General features: G+C 41.7%; 1 protein-coding gene across 1 annotated transcript in view; it reads right to left on the bottom strand.

Moving 5' to 3' along the window:
* Nucleotides 1–14329: 14329 nt before the first annotated feature.
* Nucleotides 14330–20640, bottom strand: part of FHIP2A (FHF complex subunit HOOK interacting protein 2A) — a 28559-nt gene continuing 22248 nt past the window's right edge. Inside the window, exons 14-18 of the mRNA XM_063307207.1 lie at nt 19985–20128; nt 18487–18627; nt 18057–18160; nt 17551–17969; nt 14330–17515 (exon numbers count right to left, since the gene is read on the bottom strand). Coding sequence (XP_063163277.1) covers nt 17864–17969; nt 18057–18160; nt 18487–18627; nt 19985–20128 — 495 coding nt within the window. The 3' untranslated portion in view covers nt 14330–17515; nt 17551–17863. The remainder of the gene's footprint in view (nt 17516–17550; nt 17970–18056; nt 18161–18486; nt 18628–19984; nt 20129–20640) is intronic.

Here is a 20640-nt window from a genome sequence, read left to right as displayed (position 1 = left end):
AAATGAATATATATCCAATGAGTCAAGGCACTGGGGGGGGGGGGAAGGAACATCAACTGAAGTATTTTTGTTTATTCAAGGAATTCCATAGGCAAGTAATAATAGGAAAAAATGTATGAGAAGAATAATGATAAGCAACTAAGAACCAGAAAAATAGAAACTGAAAAGGAGAACATAAGGAAGCCTGGGATTAAAATCAACCTGAAGCTAGTTCACCCTTCCCCAACTTGGTGTTGGGTTTCCATAAAATTACCATAAAACAAAAGGAAAATCAGTTAGGAAAAATAAAGACATTTATATCATACAAAATGCAACAATAAAGGATCTTAAGATAAGACCAGGAAGACCAAGTATAACTATTACAGTGGGCTAAAAGAACAGGGGAAAAGGACAACAATTCCAATAGTTTGCAACTCTTGTAACTGTACTGATAGGACTTAATCCAGCAATGAAATCTGTGGAAAAAATGGTAACAGTATTAAATTCATAATCTTGAGGAAAAGAAAAAAAAATAAAATTAATAGGTTAGGAAAAAATAAATTCTATCTTTGATCTTCAAAGAATTATGATACTTCTCAGGCTTCAAACTGGGTTCAATAATAAACCACCAGTCTTCTGGCACTTCATCTGCTTGGCAGAAGATACCCAACAGAGTTCAGATGGATTAGCCAGTTCTAACAGCTGCCAAGTCTTGGGCTCAGGACCACCAGTTGTGGTAGATTCTATTCTATTCTACTTGCTGGGCTAGTTGGTTCAGTCTGAGCTTGTACTTGGTTCTGATACATGACCAAGGTATTGATGACTTGGTCAATGGTTGATGAATTGCTATGGGGTCTTCAGCTGTTTGGTTGATTCCTAGGCAATGACTTTTCTTCCACAATGATGGAAGCAGTTGTGGGCAATCAAGCTTTTAGGCTTCACCCCTGGACTCAGCAATAAATCCCTGATCTCTTAACACTTCACCTTAGTTTAACTTCTTGATTTGATTTGGCAGAAGAACTGCAGACACGGTGTGTCTAGATAAGAAGTTTTATTGCAAATAAGAAAGAAGAAAACAACAAGAAGAGTCCATTGCCTATCATGGTGCAAAGATGTCAGGAGCTTTTATACATTCAAGGCTTTTTCCACCCATTCTTCCAATCTAGATACTTGTGTGATGCTTGGTGACCTTGAAGTAGGTGATAAGTTTACATAATGGTCTTTTCTAGCCTCAGAACTGCTGGTTACTGTCTTGCCAGTCTTAACCATTACAATGATAGCAAGGCAAAGGAAAGGATTAATTTTAAAAAGAGAGAGAACAAATCAGGCAGAGAAAAAACAGAATTAAAACTAGCATCATCAATATACAGCATGATCAAGAAATGGGATAAGGAAACCTAAAAGATAAAGGATAAAAACAAATAATTAAGATGATAGAGAACTTTATGGGAACAATAAAGGGTACAAAAAGCAGAAGAAAGGTAAAGAAGAAAAACAGAATAACATTATTACAACTTGGAAAAATTAAAAGAAATTTGAACTACTCTTCAAGTGAAAAGTAATTTCACTTGAACAGTAGGCCAAGAAATAAATGTGATAAATGTTAAAACTGAGGGATAAATAATACATAGACTGAAGGAAGACACTGTCTCACACACACAAAAACAGAAAACTGGAAGTAGCCAAAACAAGAATCAAAAGTTGTTTGGTAAATTTTAAATCAAGTAAATTTAAAGCCAGAGGAAAGGACAATCTGTTCAAGAGAAACTAGGAAAAGAAGATGACAGGCAAGACTCAGATGTTACAGTCAAATTAATGAAGCTTTCTTCATATATTATGTCTATACAGTGCTTGCTTATTTGAAGGAGGAGAGAATCATATCAGCTAATGTATCACATAGGGAAGTAGCCCTGTTTGGATGATACTTGCAAGTAAGTAAGGAGTAGTGATTATCCCCTCCTTTAACTTGCAGTGGCAACATTACTGAAGAGTTAGTTTCCACAGATACAATGCAATTATGAGGGAATGCCAGTGGTCCAATCTTGCTCCATCTCAACAATTTAAAACTGCAAAACAGAGAGAGCCATACAACTAATTCATTACTAGAGTATATTGCATTCCCCCCCACCCCCACCCCCACCCCCACCCCCCAAAAGAAGAACCACAGCATGAGCAGAGTTTGTATGAGTGGGGAAAATAAGTGGGAAAAGAGAGATTAGAAGGAAGAAATAAACACAGCACTGCATCAGAATTACTGAGAAGATGATACATAATATCATAAACAGCCTTTAAAAGGATATTAACTTATTTTGCAAGGTGAAGAAGTGTATCATGAAATTCTGAGTGACAAAAATAACATCAAGAAGTACAAGACTTTATTTTCTGAAGCAAAGATTAAACTGTGCTCAATTATCAGGAAGACAAAGAACTCACATTATTCTATGAAATTTTAAGCATCTGACAGAAAATTTGAAGGTTTGACCTTGTTCATACGTACATATGGACACAAACATATATGTGCTTGCAGGTTCATAAATTATTGAGAAGTTCAATACCAAGAGCAATCAAAAAACAACTGAATTTAAGTCCAGGCAAGGCCATTATTCCTACAAAATTAACCAACTATGAAATGATACTTTTGACATAACGTGAATGGGAAACTAAGGACATACTTTATAAATTTTTGAGAATTTACCCCCCCACCCCCAAACAAGCAACACAGATGGCAGTAAAGTTTTAGCAATGTGGTTAGCTTGACCTTTGTCTTTAGAACAGAATCAATAGCATTATGATGCCTAGTTGTCAGATGGTATCTGTAGCACCTAGCAGAAAGCATGCAATCCATTTTCAAACTAGTTTTAAATGAAGTTTTTATGACTATACCACCTCATACTTTTTTTTTCACTTTGTCTCCCAACCACCTTCCAGTCATATTAAAAGTTCTGGTAAACCTAAACTCTTGTTTTTTATTTTGTGTTATTTGGATTGATCCAAATAAAAATATTGTCAAACTGTGGATTGGAAAACGAAATGAAATTTCTTTATTACAGTCTTTGACCAGCATGATTTGAAGAGTTTCCTCTGGACCAACATGGTGTAATTATTTGAGGTAGCTTAAAATATTCTGAAATTAAAACAGTATGAATCATATACCAGGAGGGGAAGAGTACTATTCATACTTCTTGGTACAGATGATACAAGTTCTTTTTCCAATTGGTTGTATTTCCCGCTCCAGTAGGCTTTTGGACTTTTTTGGTCCAGGAGGAAAAAAATAAGTGAAAGGTGCTTTAAATAAACATTCATAAAATGAATAAAATGGATCACTACGTGAGTCTTGAAAACAAGTGTAACAGAGGAGGTGCAAACCTTCTGAAGGCCACATCAGAACCTCATGTAAATTGGAATAGAAATAGGATCTAAACAGGCTGGCTGCATCATCCTGGTTATGAAAAGAAGTAGTTCCCTTTTCCTGATAGTCCTTGGAATGACAATTTACCGTGGAGGTACTTCCACCCAGCCATCTGTTTCACCACTACCCTCTCTGCAGCACTTTTGTTTCCTTGCACTCCAGCATCTCATGGCTAACTTCTCAATCAGCTCTTGCCTCATTCTTCAACTCAGCACAGGGTTTTGGAGGGAAAGGGGGAATGGCTGAAGAAACAAAACTCCTTTCCTTCAGGAAGGTGAGAGGGATCCCTGCTGAGCAGAGAGTTGTGATCCCCATGTTTAACAGGGATCCCCTCCATTCTCCTTGAAGGCCTGGGCCATGTGTCGGAGGTGAACACTTCTCTACTTAGTTTGTAAAGAAACAAGATGGCCCTTGTTTGTGGAAAGGACTTAAGCCACAATTGGCTGACTTCACAAATACTTCTAAAACATAAAGCATGTTTTACAAAATCCAGAGGTTTTGGTTCACACAATATACTGTGCCACAACTGAACAAACCATGTTGGTTTTATTCAGATGTGTAAACTTGTTATAGGATTTACTCAGTTTCCATATTATTAATTTGCAGGTGGGTTATTCAGCAACAGCATTTTTAAAGGTACAAAAAACCCTTATTTTATTATGCTATAAGAAAACAACACAAAACAGGCATTGTATATATATTTCTCTGTCCCTCTTTCCTTTCCCAGCAAGATGATAGCATCTAGACTACCTAGGTATTGTTGAAAAGACTATGCAGGTCAGACCTGCTAAGTTCTTCAATGGGAAAGCACCAGGAATTCCAGGGTATGCTACCAGGACAATGTATTTATTAGGTAGTCCTCATGTTATCACCGTTTGGTAACTGTTCAAAATTATGACAGCACTGAATGAGGAGGACTTACGACAGGTCCTTGGAGTTCTGGTCATTGCAGCGTCCCCACAGTCATGTGACTGCGATTTCTGGTGTTCCCTGCTGGCTTCCTACAAGCAAAGTCAATGGGGAAGCTGTCAGGAATTTGGAAGTCACAATCATGTGAGGTCCTTGTTTAATGACCCATGCAGTCCTTGTTTAATGACAGCAACCAGGACTGCCAGAATTGCCATCTCTAAGTGACATGGTCACATGATGTCACACTTTACAACCATGTCGCTTAGCGACAGAGTTTCTGGTCCCAGTTGCCAACATGGTAACCCAGGGACTATCTGTATTTACTGGGACTTGGGGAAGTTGATGACAGAGAGAGCTTGCTTGAGCATAATCAGCTAAGTAATCTTGTATTTTATAGACAACTTATTTCCTTAATATCACACTGGGATGTAATATTTACAGATAAATAACATATCAAGTCATGGTTTATATCCTGCTTCTACAGGCAAGAAAATGGAAGGATTTTTAGAGGCAATGCATCACTCTGAACAAAGAAATGCCACTACTTTCTGAAGAATTGCACTTCTTAAAATAATTATATGACACTGATCAGTTGTTCAGTCTATTAATCTTAACTGCTTATGCAAAGCCTTACAAACAATTCCAAGTGCAGGCTTCTCTCATCTGGCTTGTAGCCATTTGTTTCCTTCAACTACTGTGAAAAACTCATCATTCAAGGTCCTAGACTACTTGAAAGATATGGATTCAATAAGATGGCAGTCATAATGGAATAAATTAGATATATGGACAGCATGGTATCAGTTCAAAAGAAAATTGTCATTATCTAAGACTTGGGCCCTAAGAATATCCTGCTTTATATTCATTGTAGGTCTTTAATGCTGGGATTATTTGCTGTATCTCGATATGTTTCATTTTCAGTGGCAGTAATGAGACTGAATTATCAGGAGCAAGGTGAAAATGGGCAATCAAACATTAATAAGTTCAACTATAGAGAGTCTGAAAATAGTCAGCTGTCAGGGTAGCCTTACTTCGAATAAGACACAGACTCACTTAGAGGGTCTAAGGATTTCCGGGTTTATTGAAGCAGAAAGCATACGGAGAAAAAGACGGGAATGCGGGTGTGGTAGCAGGGTGTCCTGTTTATACCCCGGTGGCGGACCTTGTCCTCCTCCACCCCCCATTGTCCCCTAAGCCGGGTCCGGATGGGTGATTAGAGTTGGTATGGGTCTGACGATGGGCGATTCGGGCGATCTCCGATGTTCCCCTTTGTCTCTTTGCCTTCGTCTGGTGCAGGTGCGTCCCCCGGGGTAATGGGTGGGAGTTCCCCCGATCTGTTAATGGTTTCCATGTCCTGTCCGAGGTGCACTCCTATTGTCCTGGTGATTGATTTTATGGGTTTGGGTGCTTAAGGGATGATGTGTGTGTTTAAAGGATAATGGTTATCCCTTCCTCTTTCCTGATGTGCATGTTCCCCATTGTGATGCACTTATGCCTTGCAATGGGGAACATGACATGCTGCCCCCCTAAGAGAATTCTAAGGTGCCGGTTTGTCCGGGTATGCTTCGTGGAAGCTTTTGACAAGCCGTTTTGCTGAAACATTTTGCGCTTGGACCCACTCCGGGTGTGGAAAATGTCTCCATTTTACAAGGTACTGTAGGGTGCCCCTTAGTCTCCTGGAGTCTAGTACCTCCTTAATTTCAAAATGTTGTTGCCCATCTATCATGATGGGTGGGGGCGGGGGGGTTCATTGTGCCATTTTGAAGGGGTGGCTGGTTTCAGTAGGGCACAGTGGAATACTGGGTGTATGCATTGCAAATCGTGGGGTAGCTCCAACTTGAAGGTCACTGGGTTGATAATTTCTATGATTGGGAATGGTCCAATGAATTTGGGTGCCAATTTCTTTGAGGGCTGTGGGGACTTGATGAACTTAGTGGAGAGGTAGACCCTATCTCCCACTTTGTAGTTCGGTTGCGCCGCCCTGTGGTTGTCTGCAAACTTTTTGTATGTAGCTTGTGCGTCTGTGAGAGCCAGCTGGATGACAGGCCAAACCGTGGCCAGTTGTGCTGCCCAGTCATCTGGGGAACAGGGCGGGGTGTCTGGTTGGGGCAGTTCCGGGATTGGCACGAAGTCTCTGCCATAAACCACTTTGAATGGGGTGTGACCTGTGCTCTGGTGCACTGCATTGTTGTAGGCTACCTCTGCAAAAGGTAGCAGGTCCACCCAATTGTCCTGTTAATAGTTTATGAATGATCGAGGAATTGCTCCAGGGTGGAGTTAAGAATCTCCGTAGAGCCATCTGTGTGGGGGTGCCAAGCCGTGGATAGTGCCTGCTTGGTACCAATAAGTTTTAAAAATACTTTCCAGAACCTGGAGGTAAATTGTGTGCCCCTATCAGTCACCAAATGGGAGGGGGCGCCGTGGAGTTTATAGATGTGGTTAAGGAATAGGCGTGCCAGCTGTTGCGCGGAGGGGATGGACGCGCAGGGTATGAAGTGTGCCTGCTTGGAAAAATAGTCTTTTACCACCCAGATGACTGTTTTTCTTTGGCTGGGTGGTAGGTCTACAGTGAAGTCCATGGAAATTTCCTTCCAGGGACGGGAGGGGCTTGCTACTTGCTGCAGCAGTCCTTGGGGCTTCCCCACCTTTCGTTTTGACATGGCACATGTGGGGCAAGCAGCGACATATTCTTTAATGTCCTTTCTGAGAGTAGGCCACCAGAATTGTCACCTGATTAAATGTAATGTTTTGACGAACCCAAAGTGTCCGGCCGTCTTGTCGTCGTGGGAGCGGTTTAAAACTTCCGCTCGCAATGTCTCTGGCACGTACAGGTTCTTCTGTCTCCAGGCTAGACTGTCTGTAAAAGATACATGGTGTTGGTTGGTTTGCAACCATGTATCTGTCTTGAGGGCTTGCACAAGCCGTTGTTGCCAGTTCGGTGAAATTGACTTGTGTCTCTCTCCGTTCGCAGGTGTTTGTGCTGGGGTGCGTTGGGTTCTTGTTTGGCTGCGCGTGACAGCAGGGCAGCCCAGCTGTGTGTCGGTCCACACAATACCCACAATGTCCGATGCCTGGCTGGCATCCTGAGGCCGTCGGGAAAGAGCATCTGCTAGGAAGTTCTTCCTCCCCAGTATGAACTTTAATTTAAAGTTAAACTGGCTGAAGAATTGCGCCCAGCGTACTTGCTTTGGGCTGAGGCATTTTGGAGTGTTGAGGGCCTCTAGGTTTTTGTGGTCTGTCCAGACCTCGAAAGGGCAGGAGGCCCCTTCCAGGAGGTGCCTCCATGTCTCTAGGGCTGCCTTGACTGCGAACGCCTCCTTTTCCCACACGTGCCATCTCTGTTCCATTTCGGAGAACTTGAGGGAAAGGTACGCACAGGGCTTCAGCTGATTGTCAAAATCCCGCTGAAGCAGGAGTGCCCCGATGGAGAAGTCAGATGCGTCGACTTGTACGACGAAGGGTCTGGTGGGGTCGGGGTGTTGCAGTACTGGCTCTGCTGTAAAGAGGCTTTTGAGGCATTCGAAAGCCCTTTGACAATCAGCTGTCCAGTTCAGGAGCGCCCCCGGGTTCCGTGATTTACGTGTGTCTCCCAGGCCCTTTGTCTGGAGTAGGTTAGTTAGAGGCAGCACAATTTCCGCCAGCCCCTGGATAAAACCCCTGTAGAAATTCGTGAAACCAAGGAAACTTTGGAGTTGCCTCGTGCGTGGCCGCTCCCACGCTAGTATGGCTTGGACCTTACTTGGGTCCATCTCGATTCCCCTCGCCGAGATTCTATATCCCAGGTAGTCAATTTGTTCTTTATGAAACTCACACTTGGAGAGCTTGGCGTATAGCTCTGCCTTGCGGAGTTTCCTGAGCACTTGCTTTACTAAGCGTTCGTGCTCTTCTTCGGTCTCTGAATATATTAAAACATCGTCGAGATAGACAAGCACCCCCTTAAATAAATGGTCGTGCAAGACCTCATTAATTAACTGCATAAACACTTCTGGTGCCCCCACCAACCCAAATGGTAAAACTTTATATTGAAACGACCCCAGTGGGCAGTTGAAAGCTGTCTTCCATTCCTCCCCCTCCCGTATTTGTATTCGGAAGTAGGCTTCCCTCAGGTCCAGTTTTGAGAATATCTTGCCCTTTGCCAGGTGGGCAAGAATGTCCTTTATTATGGGTAGGGGGTATTTGAGATGGACGTGGCATTCAAACCACGGTAGTCGGTACAGAGCCTCAGTGACCCGTCCTTTTTTTCCCGAAAGAGGACTGGGGCTCCGACTGGTGAGTTTGCGGGCTCAATAAAACCCCGCGCTAAATTTTTATCAGTGAACTCCCTTAATGCTTCCAGCTCCTTCTGGGTCATCGCATAGATTTTGGGCTTTGGTAGGGTTGCGCCAGGGACCAGTTCTATGGTGCAGTCTGTTTTTCTATGGGGTGGGAGTTTGTCAGCCTCCTTTTCGCCAAACACATTGGCAAACTCTGCATATCTGGCTGGCAGGCCCTCCAGGGTCGCTGCCTCCAGGTGCATTGAGGTAGTCGCCGCCCTTCCCATTGCAGCATGGGGAACCCGATCCCCTGTGGGTGCTTGATAGCGCCCATCCGAGAACGTGATTTCCCTGGTTGTCCAGTTTATTTTGAGTTGTGTTGCACTAGCCACGGGATTCCTAGGATGATTAGGGGTTGGCCCACCGGTGCCACGATGAATGGCAGTCTTTCCTTGTGGCTTCCGAGCTGCAGCGCAACTTTGGCCGTGTATTGGGTGACCAGGCCCCCTCCCGCTGCTGATCCATCCAACTGTGTAAATGCAATATGGTGCTGAAGTGGATAGCAGTGGAGGTTTAGCGCGGCCGCCAGGTCCGGGTGCATAAGGCACTTCGAGCAGCCAGAGTCAATTAGTGCCCAGACTTTTTCCATCTCTCCACCGTGGGTTAGGGTGACTTTCACATACAGCGTGGGACAATTTTCACTCACCCCAAAGTTGTCGCGCCTCTTGTTTCTTTCCACCTGTCCTCTGGCGCTCCTTAGGGCAGGTGGCTGGCGTTTCCCGCCGGTTCGTCTTTGTCGCTTTCCTCTTCTTCGGTGAAGTAAGGGGAATCCTTTGCTGTGGTTTCACCTGTCGCAACTGGCATTTTCCTGGGTGCTGGGGTTGGCTTGGTTGGTGCCTTCCACGAGCTGTCCCTCGCCTTCGCTTTCGGGCAGGCCGCTGCCTTGTGGTCCTCCTTCCCGCACCTAAGGCACTGACCCTTGGCGAACCATCGGTCTCTTTCTTCCTTCCAAGGCTGGGGTCTCAACTTCGCAGGTCCTGCAGCTGTACGGGGTCCTCTCACCGCCTCGGCGTGCTGCGCTTCCCTCTTTGCTTGGAGGAAAGTGTCCTGGGCGTCCTCTGCCTCTCCTGCCAGCCGGATCCACTCCACCAGAGTGTTGGGGTTATTCCTGCACAGTGCCCATCTGAGTACATTCAGGTTTAGACCCTCCTTGAACCGTTCAATGAGGGTGGACTGGGACCATACTTCGACCTTACCAGCCAGGGCTTGGAACTCCATGGCATAATCTGCCATGGAGCGCTGTCCTTGTTTGAGGGTTTTCAGGGCTCTTTTCGCCCTCTCCCTTTCCAGGGGGTCCCTGAAGTGCAGTTCTACTGCCCAGAGGAACTCATTGCAGTCCTCAAGTTCCGGGGCGCCTGCCTGGCATAACTGGACATACCAGTTGGCGGCCCGTTCTTTTAATTTGATTGCTAAGGCATTTACTTTGCTTTTTTCCGTTCGGAAGTAGGGACCCCATTCCTCCATATAGTTCCTCGCGTTGGTGAGGAAAAAGGAGAGTTTTGTGGGGTCCCCATCAAACTTAATGCCAAAGTCCTTAATCGCCGCTCTCGGTGGGCTCCAAGCTGCATCTGGGTGTCTAGGTGTGCTTCGGACAGTCGGGGCTCCTTGGTCTTGATGTGGGGATTCCCTCCGTCGGGCGTCGGGTGGCGTTGGTGGTAACTCTTGCCGGCTCCTGCTTCGTTCCGGTTGTCTCGCCATCGGGGTGGGGGGGGGGCACAGCCCATCTGGCGGGTTCCTGGAAGCGGACTCTGCCTGGCGCTGCGTCGTCCTCTGGACCTCTCCTCCATCTCTCCGGCTGCTGCGTCTCCGGGGGGGGGTAAGGGGCATCGAGCATCTGGTGCCTGGTCCCTCCGCGCCCCAGCTGTGGGATTCGTATGCCTCTGCTAACCTCTGGAGCACCTGCTGCGCCTCCAGCTTTTCCTCGACCGCGCTCAGCCTTGCCGCCATTCGCGAGCCCTTCTTGGTGCGGTTGCCCCTCCGCTCTTCTTCGGTTCCTGACACTATGGATGATGGGACGTCCTGCGGCTCCTCCGGGGTTCCGGGCGATCCGGGTGAGGATCCCCCCGTCTCGTCGATGGTGGCCCACATGACTTGAGACTCACGGGTGGCGTTCGTCGTTGCTTCCCCCTCCGAACTCGATTCTGCGCTCTCCTGGACCTCGCGCCGTTGGGGCCTCGGGCACCTTCCGTTCGTGGGGATGGGAGTTCCGTTGCCGGTCGCCGGGTAGCCGCCACGCCGTGAGATGAAATCTTCCATCACTAGCTTGGTTCCCTCACAGATTTGATCTGGACTGGTGCTAGTGGAAAAAATTTTTTTGCGATTCCCATCTTTATGTCAGGGTAGCCTTACTTTGAATAAGACATGGACTCACTTAGAGGGTCTAAGGATTTCCGGGTTTATTGAAGCAGAATGCATATGGAGAAAAAGATGGGAATGCGGGTATGGTAGCAGGGTGTCCTGTTTATACCCCGGTGGTGGACCTTGTCCTCCTCCACCCCCCATTGTCCCCTAAGCCGGGTCCGGATGGGTGATTAGAGTTGATATGGGTCTGACGATGGGCGATTCGGGCGATCTCCGATGTTCCCCTTTGTCTCTTTGCCTTCGTCCGGTGCAGGTGCATCCCCCGGGGTAATGGGTGGGAGTTCCCCCAATCTGTTAATGGTTTCCATGTCCTGTCCGAGGTGCGCTCCTATTGTCCTGTTGATTGATTTTATGGGTTTGGGTGCTTAAGGGATGATGTGTGTGTTTGAAGGATAATGGTTATCCCTTCCTCTTTCCTGATGTGCATGTTCCCCGTTGTGATGCACTTATGCCTTGCAATGGGGAACATGACATCAGCATAGTATAGTGGAATGGCCAGTTCTGCTTTTGATCTTAAAAAGCCTCAGATTTTCTTTCTCCAGCTGGGGAAGGCCAGGGTATGTCTGTGTGTGTACATGACAAAAAGCATTTTTCCTTTGTGAAAATGTGGATGCTGTCTGAGACAAGAACATGTGCATTCTCTAAGCTATAGGCACAACAGATGGTTAGCATGTCCAGCTACACAGATCCAGTTCAATTCCCTATTCATTCTGTTCGGTCTTGCGCCATATGCCTGACTGTTCCATTGTTGCAGTAACTGTATCAATCCATTGCATTGAAGGTCTTCCTCTTTTCTGCTGGCCTTTGACTTTACCAAACATGATGTCCTTTTCAAGCAATCGGTCTTTCCTGCTTATGTGCCCAAAGTATGAGAGTCTAAGCCTAGATATCTTCGCCTCTACGGAACATTCTGGTTGTATTTCTTCTAAAACTGATTTGTTCTTCTGGCAGTACATGGTATTTTCAATAATCTTTGCCAACACAATTCGAATGCATCAATTCTTCTTCTATCTTCCTTTTTTAATGTCCAGCTTTCACAGGCATATGTGGCAAATGAGACCATGGCGTGAGTCAGACGGACCTTTGTTTTTAAACTGACATCTTCTGAAAACTTTAGATAGGTCTTTGATGGCAGATTTTCCCAGCGCAATACAGTATATCATTTGATTTCTTGATTACTACTTCCCTATTTATCTGACAAGCTAAGAGGAGGAAATATCTGGCCGTCGGATTTGAAAACTGCCAAAGCCTCTACACTGCTTGTTCAATTATTCAGAATAAGATCAACTTATAGTATCAGAATGTTGGCATTATTTGGGGAAAACACTTAACAAAAAGGAGACTGTCTATATGGAAAGCCTATCTTTACCTTCACAGATCCATCATGCACAATTATGAGCTGGACACAAAAGCAGTATTCCTCTTCTGATGTTACTCCCAATGGGTTTTCAGAGGCATATAGTTTCTGGACTTTGCTTTTAGCTTGTAGCTCTTATGTTGAATTTATCAAACACAGAAGCAGAAAGATACTGAAGTCGTTATTGGCAGGTACACATTAGGGTAGGGCTGGGAAATCTTTTATCAGCTGATGGAAGCAGCATTTTCCATCAGCATTCACAAAACTGCTTTATGAAATTCTGCCATTTCCATGTAAGTATTAACACTGATCCATGGAGAATATGGCTACTAAAGTATTCTGATAGCATTGTTCAATGTTTTAAGCTATAACAGACGTTTCTTCTATACTGAAACTTAATTACATATAAACTGAGATTATTTAATCTAGCACAATACTGAAGATGCCTGCAGTGCTGAACAAAGGATGTTATAGCTTTTTGCAGATGTTTGCTTTCTATGGTTGAAATTTGGTCTTTTCTAAAATATTGGTAATGGATCCCAATTGCAAAAACAAATTATTCTGAATTGCAGTTTATTAAAGACATGTTAATGGAACACTATGAGTATACATTAATGTTAAGTATTCATTTATATGATTTCATCTGTATTTGCCATTCCAATTGGAAGGCATAACTGCAGGGAGAAAAGTTATATCCCCTAAGGCAACTTTATTGGTATAACTGGCATTATTATTTTTATTATTCTCTTCATTTTACAGACTAGAAAAAGAGGTTGCAAATAGTGATGCACTCAGTCCAATAGCTCTAAGGTAAAGGTTTCCCTTGACATTGTCCAGTCGTGTCTGACTCTAGGGGGCAGTGCTCATCTCCGTTTCAAAGCCGAAGAGCCGGCGTTTGTCTGTAGACACTTCTGTGGTCATGTGGCCGGCATGACTACACGGAACGCCGTTACCTGCCTGCCGAAGCCGTACCTATTAATCTACTCACATTTGCATGTTTTCGAACTGTTAGGTTGGCGGGAGCTGGGACTAGCAACGGGAGCTCACCCCATCACACGGATTCGAACTGGCGACCTTCTGATCGGCAAGCTCAGCAGCTCAGCGGTTTAACGTGCAGCGCCACCACGTCCCTTTAGCTCTACCTGCCCCCAAATTCTCTTGACAAGATCTCATGAACTACTGCAACTTCATTATAGCAAGAGGAAGAATTTTAGTTATCAATGAGACTTATCCATCTATATCTATCTCTATCATCTATCTCTATCTACAGTATCTATCATCTCTGTTTGACAGACATAAAGCTATCAAACTCCGTAACAACTCCGGACAACTTATGGAAAGTAGAAAGTCTAACACCCACCCCCATCCAACCAATAAGGAAGAACTGGCGGCCAGGAGGACAAAAAGGTCCCATCTAAATATAGCCCCATAAGAGTCCTGCTACCCACTTCACCCAAGCCCTGCAGGAAAATCTATGTTTTTAATACCCAGCAGAGAAGAGGAAGACCTTCAATGTGATGGGTTGATACAATTACAGCAACAATGGATGCAAACATTGGAATAGTCAAGCATATGGCGCAAGACAGAACAGCATTTCGTTCTGTTATACATAGGGTCGCCATGAGCCATAAATGACTCGACGGCAGCTAACAACAACATGAGGATGGGACAGTGACTATATGGATCTCTGATGGATGCTGTTCCAGAGGCCTGGGGCTGTGACAGAGAAGGCCTGCTTCTTGAGTCCTATCAGATGACACTGTTTAATTGATAGGACCAGGAATTAGATATATGAATAATTACATAGGAGTATTTAAGATCAGTTGTTGATTTGTTTTTTTCCTGCAATACCCAATCTATATACTTCCAAGGTAGTCAGAAATTCTGTATTTCATGGCTGCTTTGATTGTTCCCATAAAAGCTAATACATAATAAAATGACCAGTCAACATTTTGCTCTCTTATAGTGAAAAACGCGCAGACTTCTACAAAAATAAGCAGTCACTTGTTTAAATTACATTACTTTATTTTTATGAATATCCCTTTTAAATCCTTCATGCAAGTTTTCAACATAAAAGTCTTTTAACTGAATCTTTTGACATAAGTTATAATTATTCTATAATGTGGTAATTCCAACAGTTCCTCAAGAATCTATTAAACTTTGGCAAACAGTGTCATCAGACTAGACAAAGTCCAATAGGAAGGGCTTGACATTTTACATTTAATATAAATAGGAGGCAAGGGAAAAAAACTCAACTCATGTGTATGGATGGATGGATAGGAGGAGAGAAATGTTTATAGCAGTAAGCAACACAGCATAGGGAATATTAATCATAGTATGCTGATGTGTTTATTAAATGATAGTAATCCAATTTTTTCATACCATGAGAACAATGAAAACACAGTGTTTGCACTGTTTGTCTTGACAAGTTGAATGAGGATGTTAGTTAATGACTGACAGAGATTCAGCAATTCCTAGAAAGCTGACATTCATTTTTAGAGAAATACCATGATGATTGTACAATGTTGGGATCTTTGCCCTGGTAATACTGCAAGAAAATACTAGGTTTTAGTCCATTAATATACAAATATACATATGTAAACAGGTAATGTACAACCAGCCTGAAGTTGTACCTTGCATCACAACTCTGAAATTGCACCAATGAATACAGTATAGTATCAGAATGCTTCAAAGAAAAGATATGATTACTAGACCAATACATTTATAGTAATAATAGCTTAAGGAGAAATAGCTATCCTACTAGTTCTCTCATGTTATTACAACAGCTTCAACATCAGAAACTAAATTAAAATTAAAATACAGTAACAGAAAGATGAAAAGGTGCCTTTATTTACATAAATGTGCATCCAGGATAAAAATTAAAATTAGACCCATATCCCAGAATCATACAATTCCAGCTTTCTTCATCCATTCACGTATATAAACATTGCTGTATCTGTAATGGTAACAAGTACCAAAAAGTTACCTCTAACCACTTTAAACCTAGTGGTAATTCTGTAGAACGGATTGTTATGTTCACCTGTGTGAATAATAAATAACCATATATACGTGTATGCACACACACAACAAACACTCTTCAGGCTGAGGGTTGTTATGACATGCATAATTCAACCAATTCTAGGAGGAAAATAACTAGCCTTTAAAACAAAAGTGCATGAAAATCAGAATATTTAGAAGATTAAAAGAGCTCCATTTCAGAAGGAAAATCCAACCTTTTACAAAAATAAGAAGTTGCTTCTAAAATTGATGGATACATAAAAACAACTCAGTGACTAGAGAATAGATAAAGTTTTCCCTAGCTTTGAAATGCATATTATGGCAAAGAAATCCTACGCTGTAAGTCTTAAAGAATACAGGAGAATGTTGATTCCTTAATATTTCAGGAATTTACTAGCAAAATGAACATATTTAGTACTTAGTGAATTTCCTTAATGTGCATGGCATACACAATTTTAATATTAGACATTTTCTGGGACCTTTCTAATAGCAAAACAGGGCTATCTTTCTGCTTACTTTGGGGTACTTTCTGTAGACTCCAGTATCATCTATCTGGACAACATGGACTATACTTTTCAGCTAAAAGTACAGTACTAACATTGCATAAAATGGCTACAGCATTCAAATTGTAGTATTTCCCTAAGTCTCAAGAACACTACCCAGAATTTAAGATTGTGGCTAATTTGCAGGCATTTACTCAAGCGCCACTATATTTAAAAGATCTACAACAACAATCTTACTCAATTACTTATGATACCTGTACAATTCTAAAAGCTTTATAGATAGATCTATTTCCATAAAAAATTATTTCCTGAGTCTATTTTTTTCTAGTTGTAACAGCCAAATTCAGTAACGTTCATGAAAAAAAGCATTAAAAAATACCCCTCTGAATGTCAAGAGGCAGTATCTTAACAAACAGAGAGTACCTCTTGACATCTACTCCTTTAGCTCTCTTCTGTAATCAAGGCAGCCCTACTCGACAGCTTTTAACATTGTTTTAATTTTCCCAATGTAAATCTCTACATTTAAGCCATTTAAGTACAAAGGTACACTGCTTTCCAACAATCTGTGGTCATCTCTGGCAAATTTCTGTAACATTATGACCAAGCAGGTATTGTATTTTACTTAAAATACAATCAGTGCACTAAAAACAAAAACAAACAAACAAAAAAACCAACCAAATTTACACCAATCCAAATGATATCTGAAATAGTTAGTAATCATGTAAGGAAATTATTATGAAAGCAGAACTTTAAAATTACATTAAATGCCCAAGACTTTAAATTGAAGAAATCTTTGGGATTAAATTTGACTTTGTTGTACTCATGGTGTTGCAACAAATAAAGGAAAAGTGATATAAAGGGACCAGTTTATATGGTCCCCGTTTAATGAGTCTATCAACCCCAACTCTTTCACATGGAGAGTAAAACCAATAAAAATATTATGCAGGATGGACAATGTACTTATTCTGAGTTCTGAGGCCATGGGATACCAGAAGAGAAGAATAATAGAGACATTTGGTTCTCATCTTCTATCTACCCTAGATTATTTGGTATGCTAGCCTATTCAATGACTGAACACCAAAATAAAGAGCTCTTTTCTCTGACTTGTAATGAATTCCTGTTGCAAACAGTAACATCACAAATCTACAAGCCAATCCATTTGTAACAGTCTGCAAAGATTCTGAATCTAAATAACCTATGAATTATCCCTTGTGGTAGATGTAAGCCTTTCAAGTTAGCCGGATAATGAAGTAATTTAACAGCACAAACTTATGTATTTTCAATAATCAAGGCACAAAATATGTCTCAGCCAAACAATCATATAAAAAGCCCATTGCCATTCTTACAAATGGACAGTTGGATCTAATATTATAGGACTCCAATTCAAAGACAAATAAAATTATATGTAGCATAACAAGAGATAATAAACAAGTATTCAAATAAAACTTGCATTAAACTGGGCATTACTAGGGAGAAAGTATTAAAAGAATGTGAAAGAAAACGGGGGAAAATCTCGTTTTTGTATATGTCTGCAGCCTCTTCTTTTTCCTTTAATTGCCTGAAATATTTTGAAATGCTTTAATCGCTTACTGGTTTTTATATAAAGGGATAAAACACACCATAGCTATGAGACAAAAACTATTATTTAAAGCCTATGAACCCTAAAATACTACATACATACATACATACATATAAAAAAAAAACTCCTACTTCTCAAAAAGTTATTAAAAGAAAATATTTTAACTAAAGTCCCAATCTGTGTAACTCTCAAAGCTTGCACTTTTTTTTTTTTGGCCAATATCTCTTGGATTGCATTGATGATGTCTCTTTTGCATTTCCAAGTGGCCACTGCCAATGAATGAAGAAAGCACTTCTACTATTTGAATGTGTCCCATATAAACTTTCTAAATGTATGCCAATGTTTTGCTTTTTTGCTTTCTTGCCTGGGAAGATTTATCAGCCATTTCTGACTGAAGCACTAAATAATTATGAAATTTGAACAACCCAAGATTGCTGCTCATGGTGTTGATGAAGAGTGGTATTTCACAAATGCAATTGCAGCCAGCTCTTTACAAAATTCTTCTAATACTATCACACCTTCAAGTAATGTCATGTGGTCAACACTGTGAAAAGAAGATAAGAAATTAATTAAAAAGCCATACAAGTCATTAGGAAACAATCTGTATTTGACTGATAATTAACATACTCACATAGGCCCTTCAGGTTCTAAACCAAGAAGACGCTTCCTGACCAGTAGAAGTTTAGGTGTGAAATCGGGTATGCGCTGAATCCGTACCATGAGATCCCCAACAACCTGTATATTAACCACAAAGCATTGAATGAAATAAGCAAAAGGTCAGTGTAATTATATGGATTTGCATCTCGTGATAAGAAATCAAAATTCAATTTACTAAAGTACATATGGACATCTGTTGGCTTCATGCAATTCTTGGCCCCTCTCTGTGGCCCATACGGATCCCAGGAACCCCATGAATTTCCCGCTGTAGTCTACCTGATGAAATTGCATTGAAGAAATGATGAATATTAACAAAAATAAAAGCTGCCTTCCATCTCCAATTGCTCAGCAGCAACACCATTCACATTTACACAACTATGAGACTAATCAGCTGGTATACTTACCCTAACAATTACTGAAAAAAGAGAACGGCACCCAGAAGCCAGGTTTACATAGGGATCCAAAAGGTATTCATGAATATGTGGATGTGGAAACAAGGAGAGCTTTGACAATACAGATGTGACTTGTAGATTGACATCATATGGCTGTGGGGTAAAAAGCAAAAGAAGGTATTTCCCAAATATTCACATTCATTGTCGCAGATACCTGAATGTCAGCAGAAAATTACCAGTTTTGCTTTGTTTCCATATGCAAGATTTACAACGAGTGATTTTTATCAGCCATGCAAGCAGACGGTTTTAACTGTCTTGACACAGTTAAAACCTTTTAAATAATGCATTATATTACTCAAGGAAAGCCTGTTGTCCTATTCAACACATCAGACAACTGTCATCCATATTGGACTGTGGTGATTGAGAGAATCTTATGGCTACTCTTATAATGCTAGGTAAAGGTAAAGGTTTCCCTTGACGTAAAGTCCAGTCGTGTCCGACTCTAGGGGGCGGTGCTCATCTCCGTTTCAAAGCCTTGGAGCTGGCGTTGTCCATAGGACACTTCCGGGTCATGTGGCCAGCATGACTCACGGAACGCCGTTACCTTCCCGCCGAAGCGGTACCAATTCATCTACTCACATTTGCATGTTTTCGAACTGCTTGGTGAGCAGGAGCTGGGATTAACAACGGGAGCTCACCCCGCCGCGCGGTTTTGAACCGCCGACCTTCCGATCGGCAGCTCAGCGGTTTAACCCGCAGCGCCACCGCGTCCCTCTTATAATGCTAATAGCATGCTAAATATAGCACAAATATCTGTTTTTTCTTTCTGTCTCTACTTCTGGTCCTTGAATACATTTTAGCAAATGCTAGGGAAGATTCTCATTAGGAGAAGCTCTCAGAAATTGGGCTGATGGAACAAAATAATTTTCCTAATGTACAACAATTCACTCGTTCGTTAGATTTCCATTCCATCTCCTGTCCATGGCTCAAGAGAGCATTCATACTCCAATGTTGTTATTATATTAGCAACCCTGTAAGAAAGGTTGGGCTTAGAGACAGTGACTGATCCAGAGTCACTTCAATGGATTTTTTTTTGTCAGCAAAAAGTCCACTTTACCCTTTGTTTTACAGTTATTATAAAACCATAAGAGAGATTCAATTCTGTAGAGACAGAAAGCAAGAAGTTTTCAGACTAGGTGGCAGCAAATAGATTGCTTAGAGCCTTCTGAGACTTTTCAGCTACATAAAAATGTGGTTAGCACAAACCTATTGATATCAACATTTTGGAATAAGCAAACAAGAGGATGTTGGCTTTGGGCTGCTTAATTGGCAAGGAGAAAATGCATGGTGGAGTACCATCTCTTTAAACCTGAGTTTATGTACTTTCAACAATCCCCGGGTATACAAAATTACTCCCTACAGTGCAGGCAGCAAACTCCTAAGAAGTAGGAATGTTGTGCCTGAAAAACAGCCATATCACAAGAAGAAGCATCACAAAATGCAGATCTACCTGATCAAGAATTCTGCCCATTCTATCAAAGAGAACTTTCAAGAAATGTCCTTCAAAGAATGCAGCTTCTAAATTGCACTTTTCCAGAGGTTTAGGAGATCCTGGCCATTCCCATCGTAAGCATATGGAACAATAATCCCGAAACTAAAGAAGGAAACACAACTGATTACTAATTAATAAATTAAAGAAATAGTTACAACAGCAAACACTTAAATAATTATCTACCTTTTAGAAAGAATTCCCTAAAAAAAGAGTTCCTAAAACACCAATAAGAAACTACTTCTATCTATCCATCCATCCATCCATCCATCCATTAATATCTAGATATCCATTAGATATCTATCTAACTAACTGCATTAAAGTATCCTTTTTAGAATATTATAAAAAGCATTGTGAACTTAATTAAGTTATTTTCTTGTGGAATGAATTATCTCATGCACACATACTTCTGAATTCTTTTTCAAGCGACAACTGTATATTTAAACAGTATACATTTAAATAATATATGACAAACATCACTTGTGAAGAAAAATTAATGTACTAATTTGAGACAAGTTAGGATGCTAGAATCCAACAAAATTTAACCTACACCATGCCCATTTATTACTCAAACACCACTTCAGTTCATACTGCTTGATAGAGAAAATGAAGAATGA

Source organism: Candoia aspera, chromosome 6 (genome assembly GCF_035149785.1).
Source record: "Candoia aspera isolate rCanAsp1 chromosome 6, rCanAsp1.hap2, whole genome shotgun sequence".
Classification (NCBI taxonomy): domain Eukaryota; kingdom Metazoa; phylum Chordata; class Lepidosauria; order Squamata; family Boidae; genus Candoia; species Candoia aspera.
The sequence above is the reverse complement of the archived record's forward strand: the minus strand, read 5'-3'. Positions and strand labels throughout refer to the sequence as shown.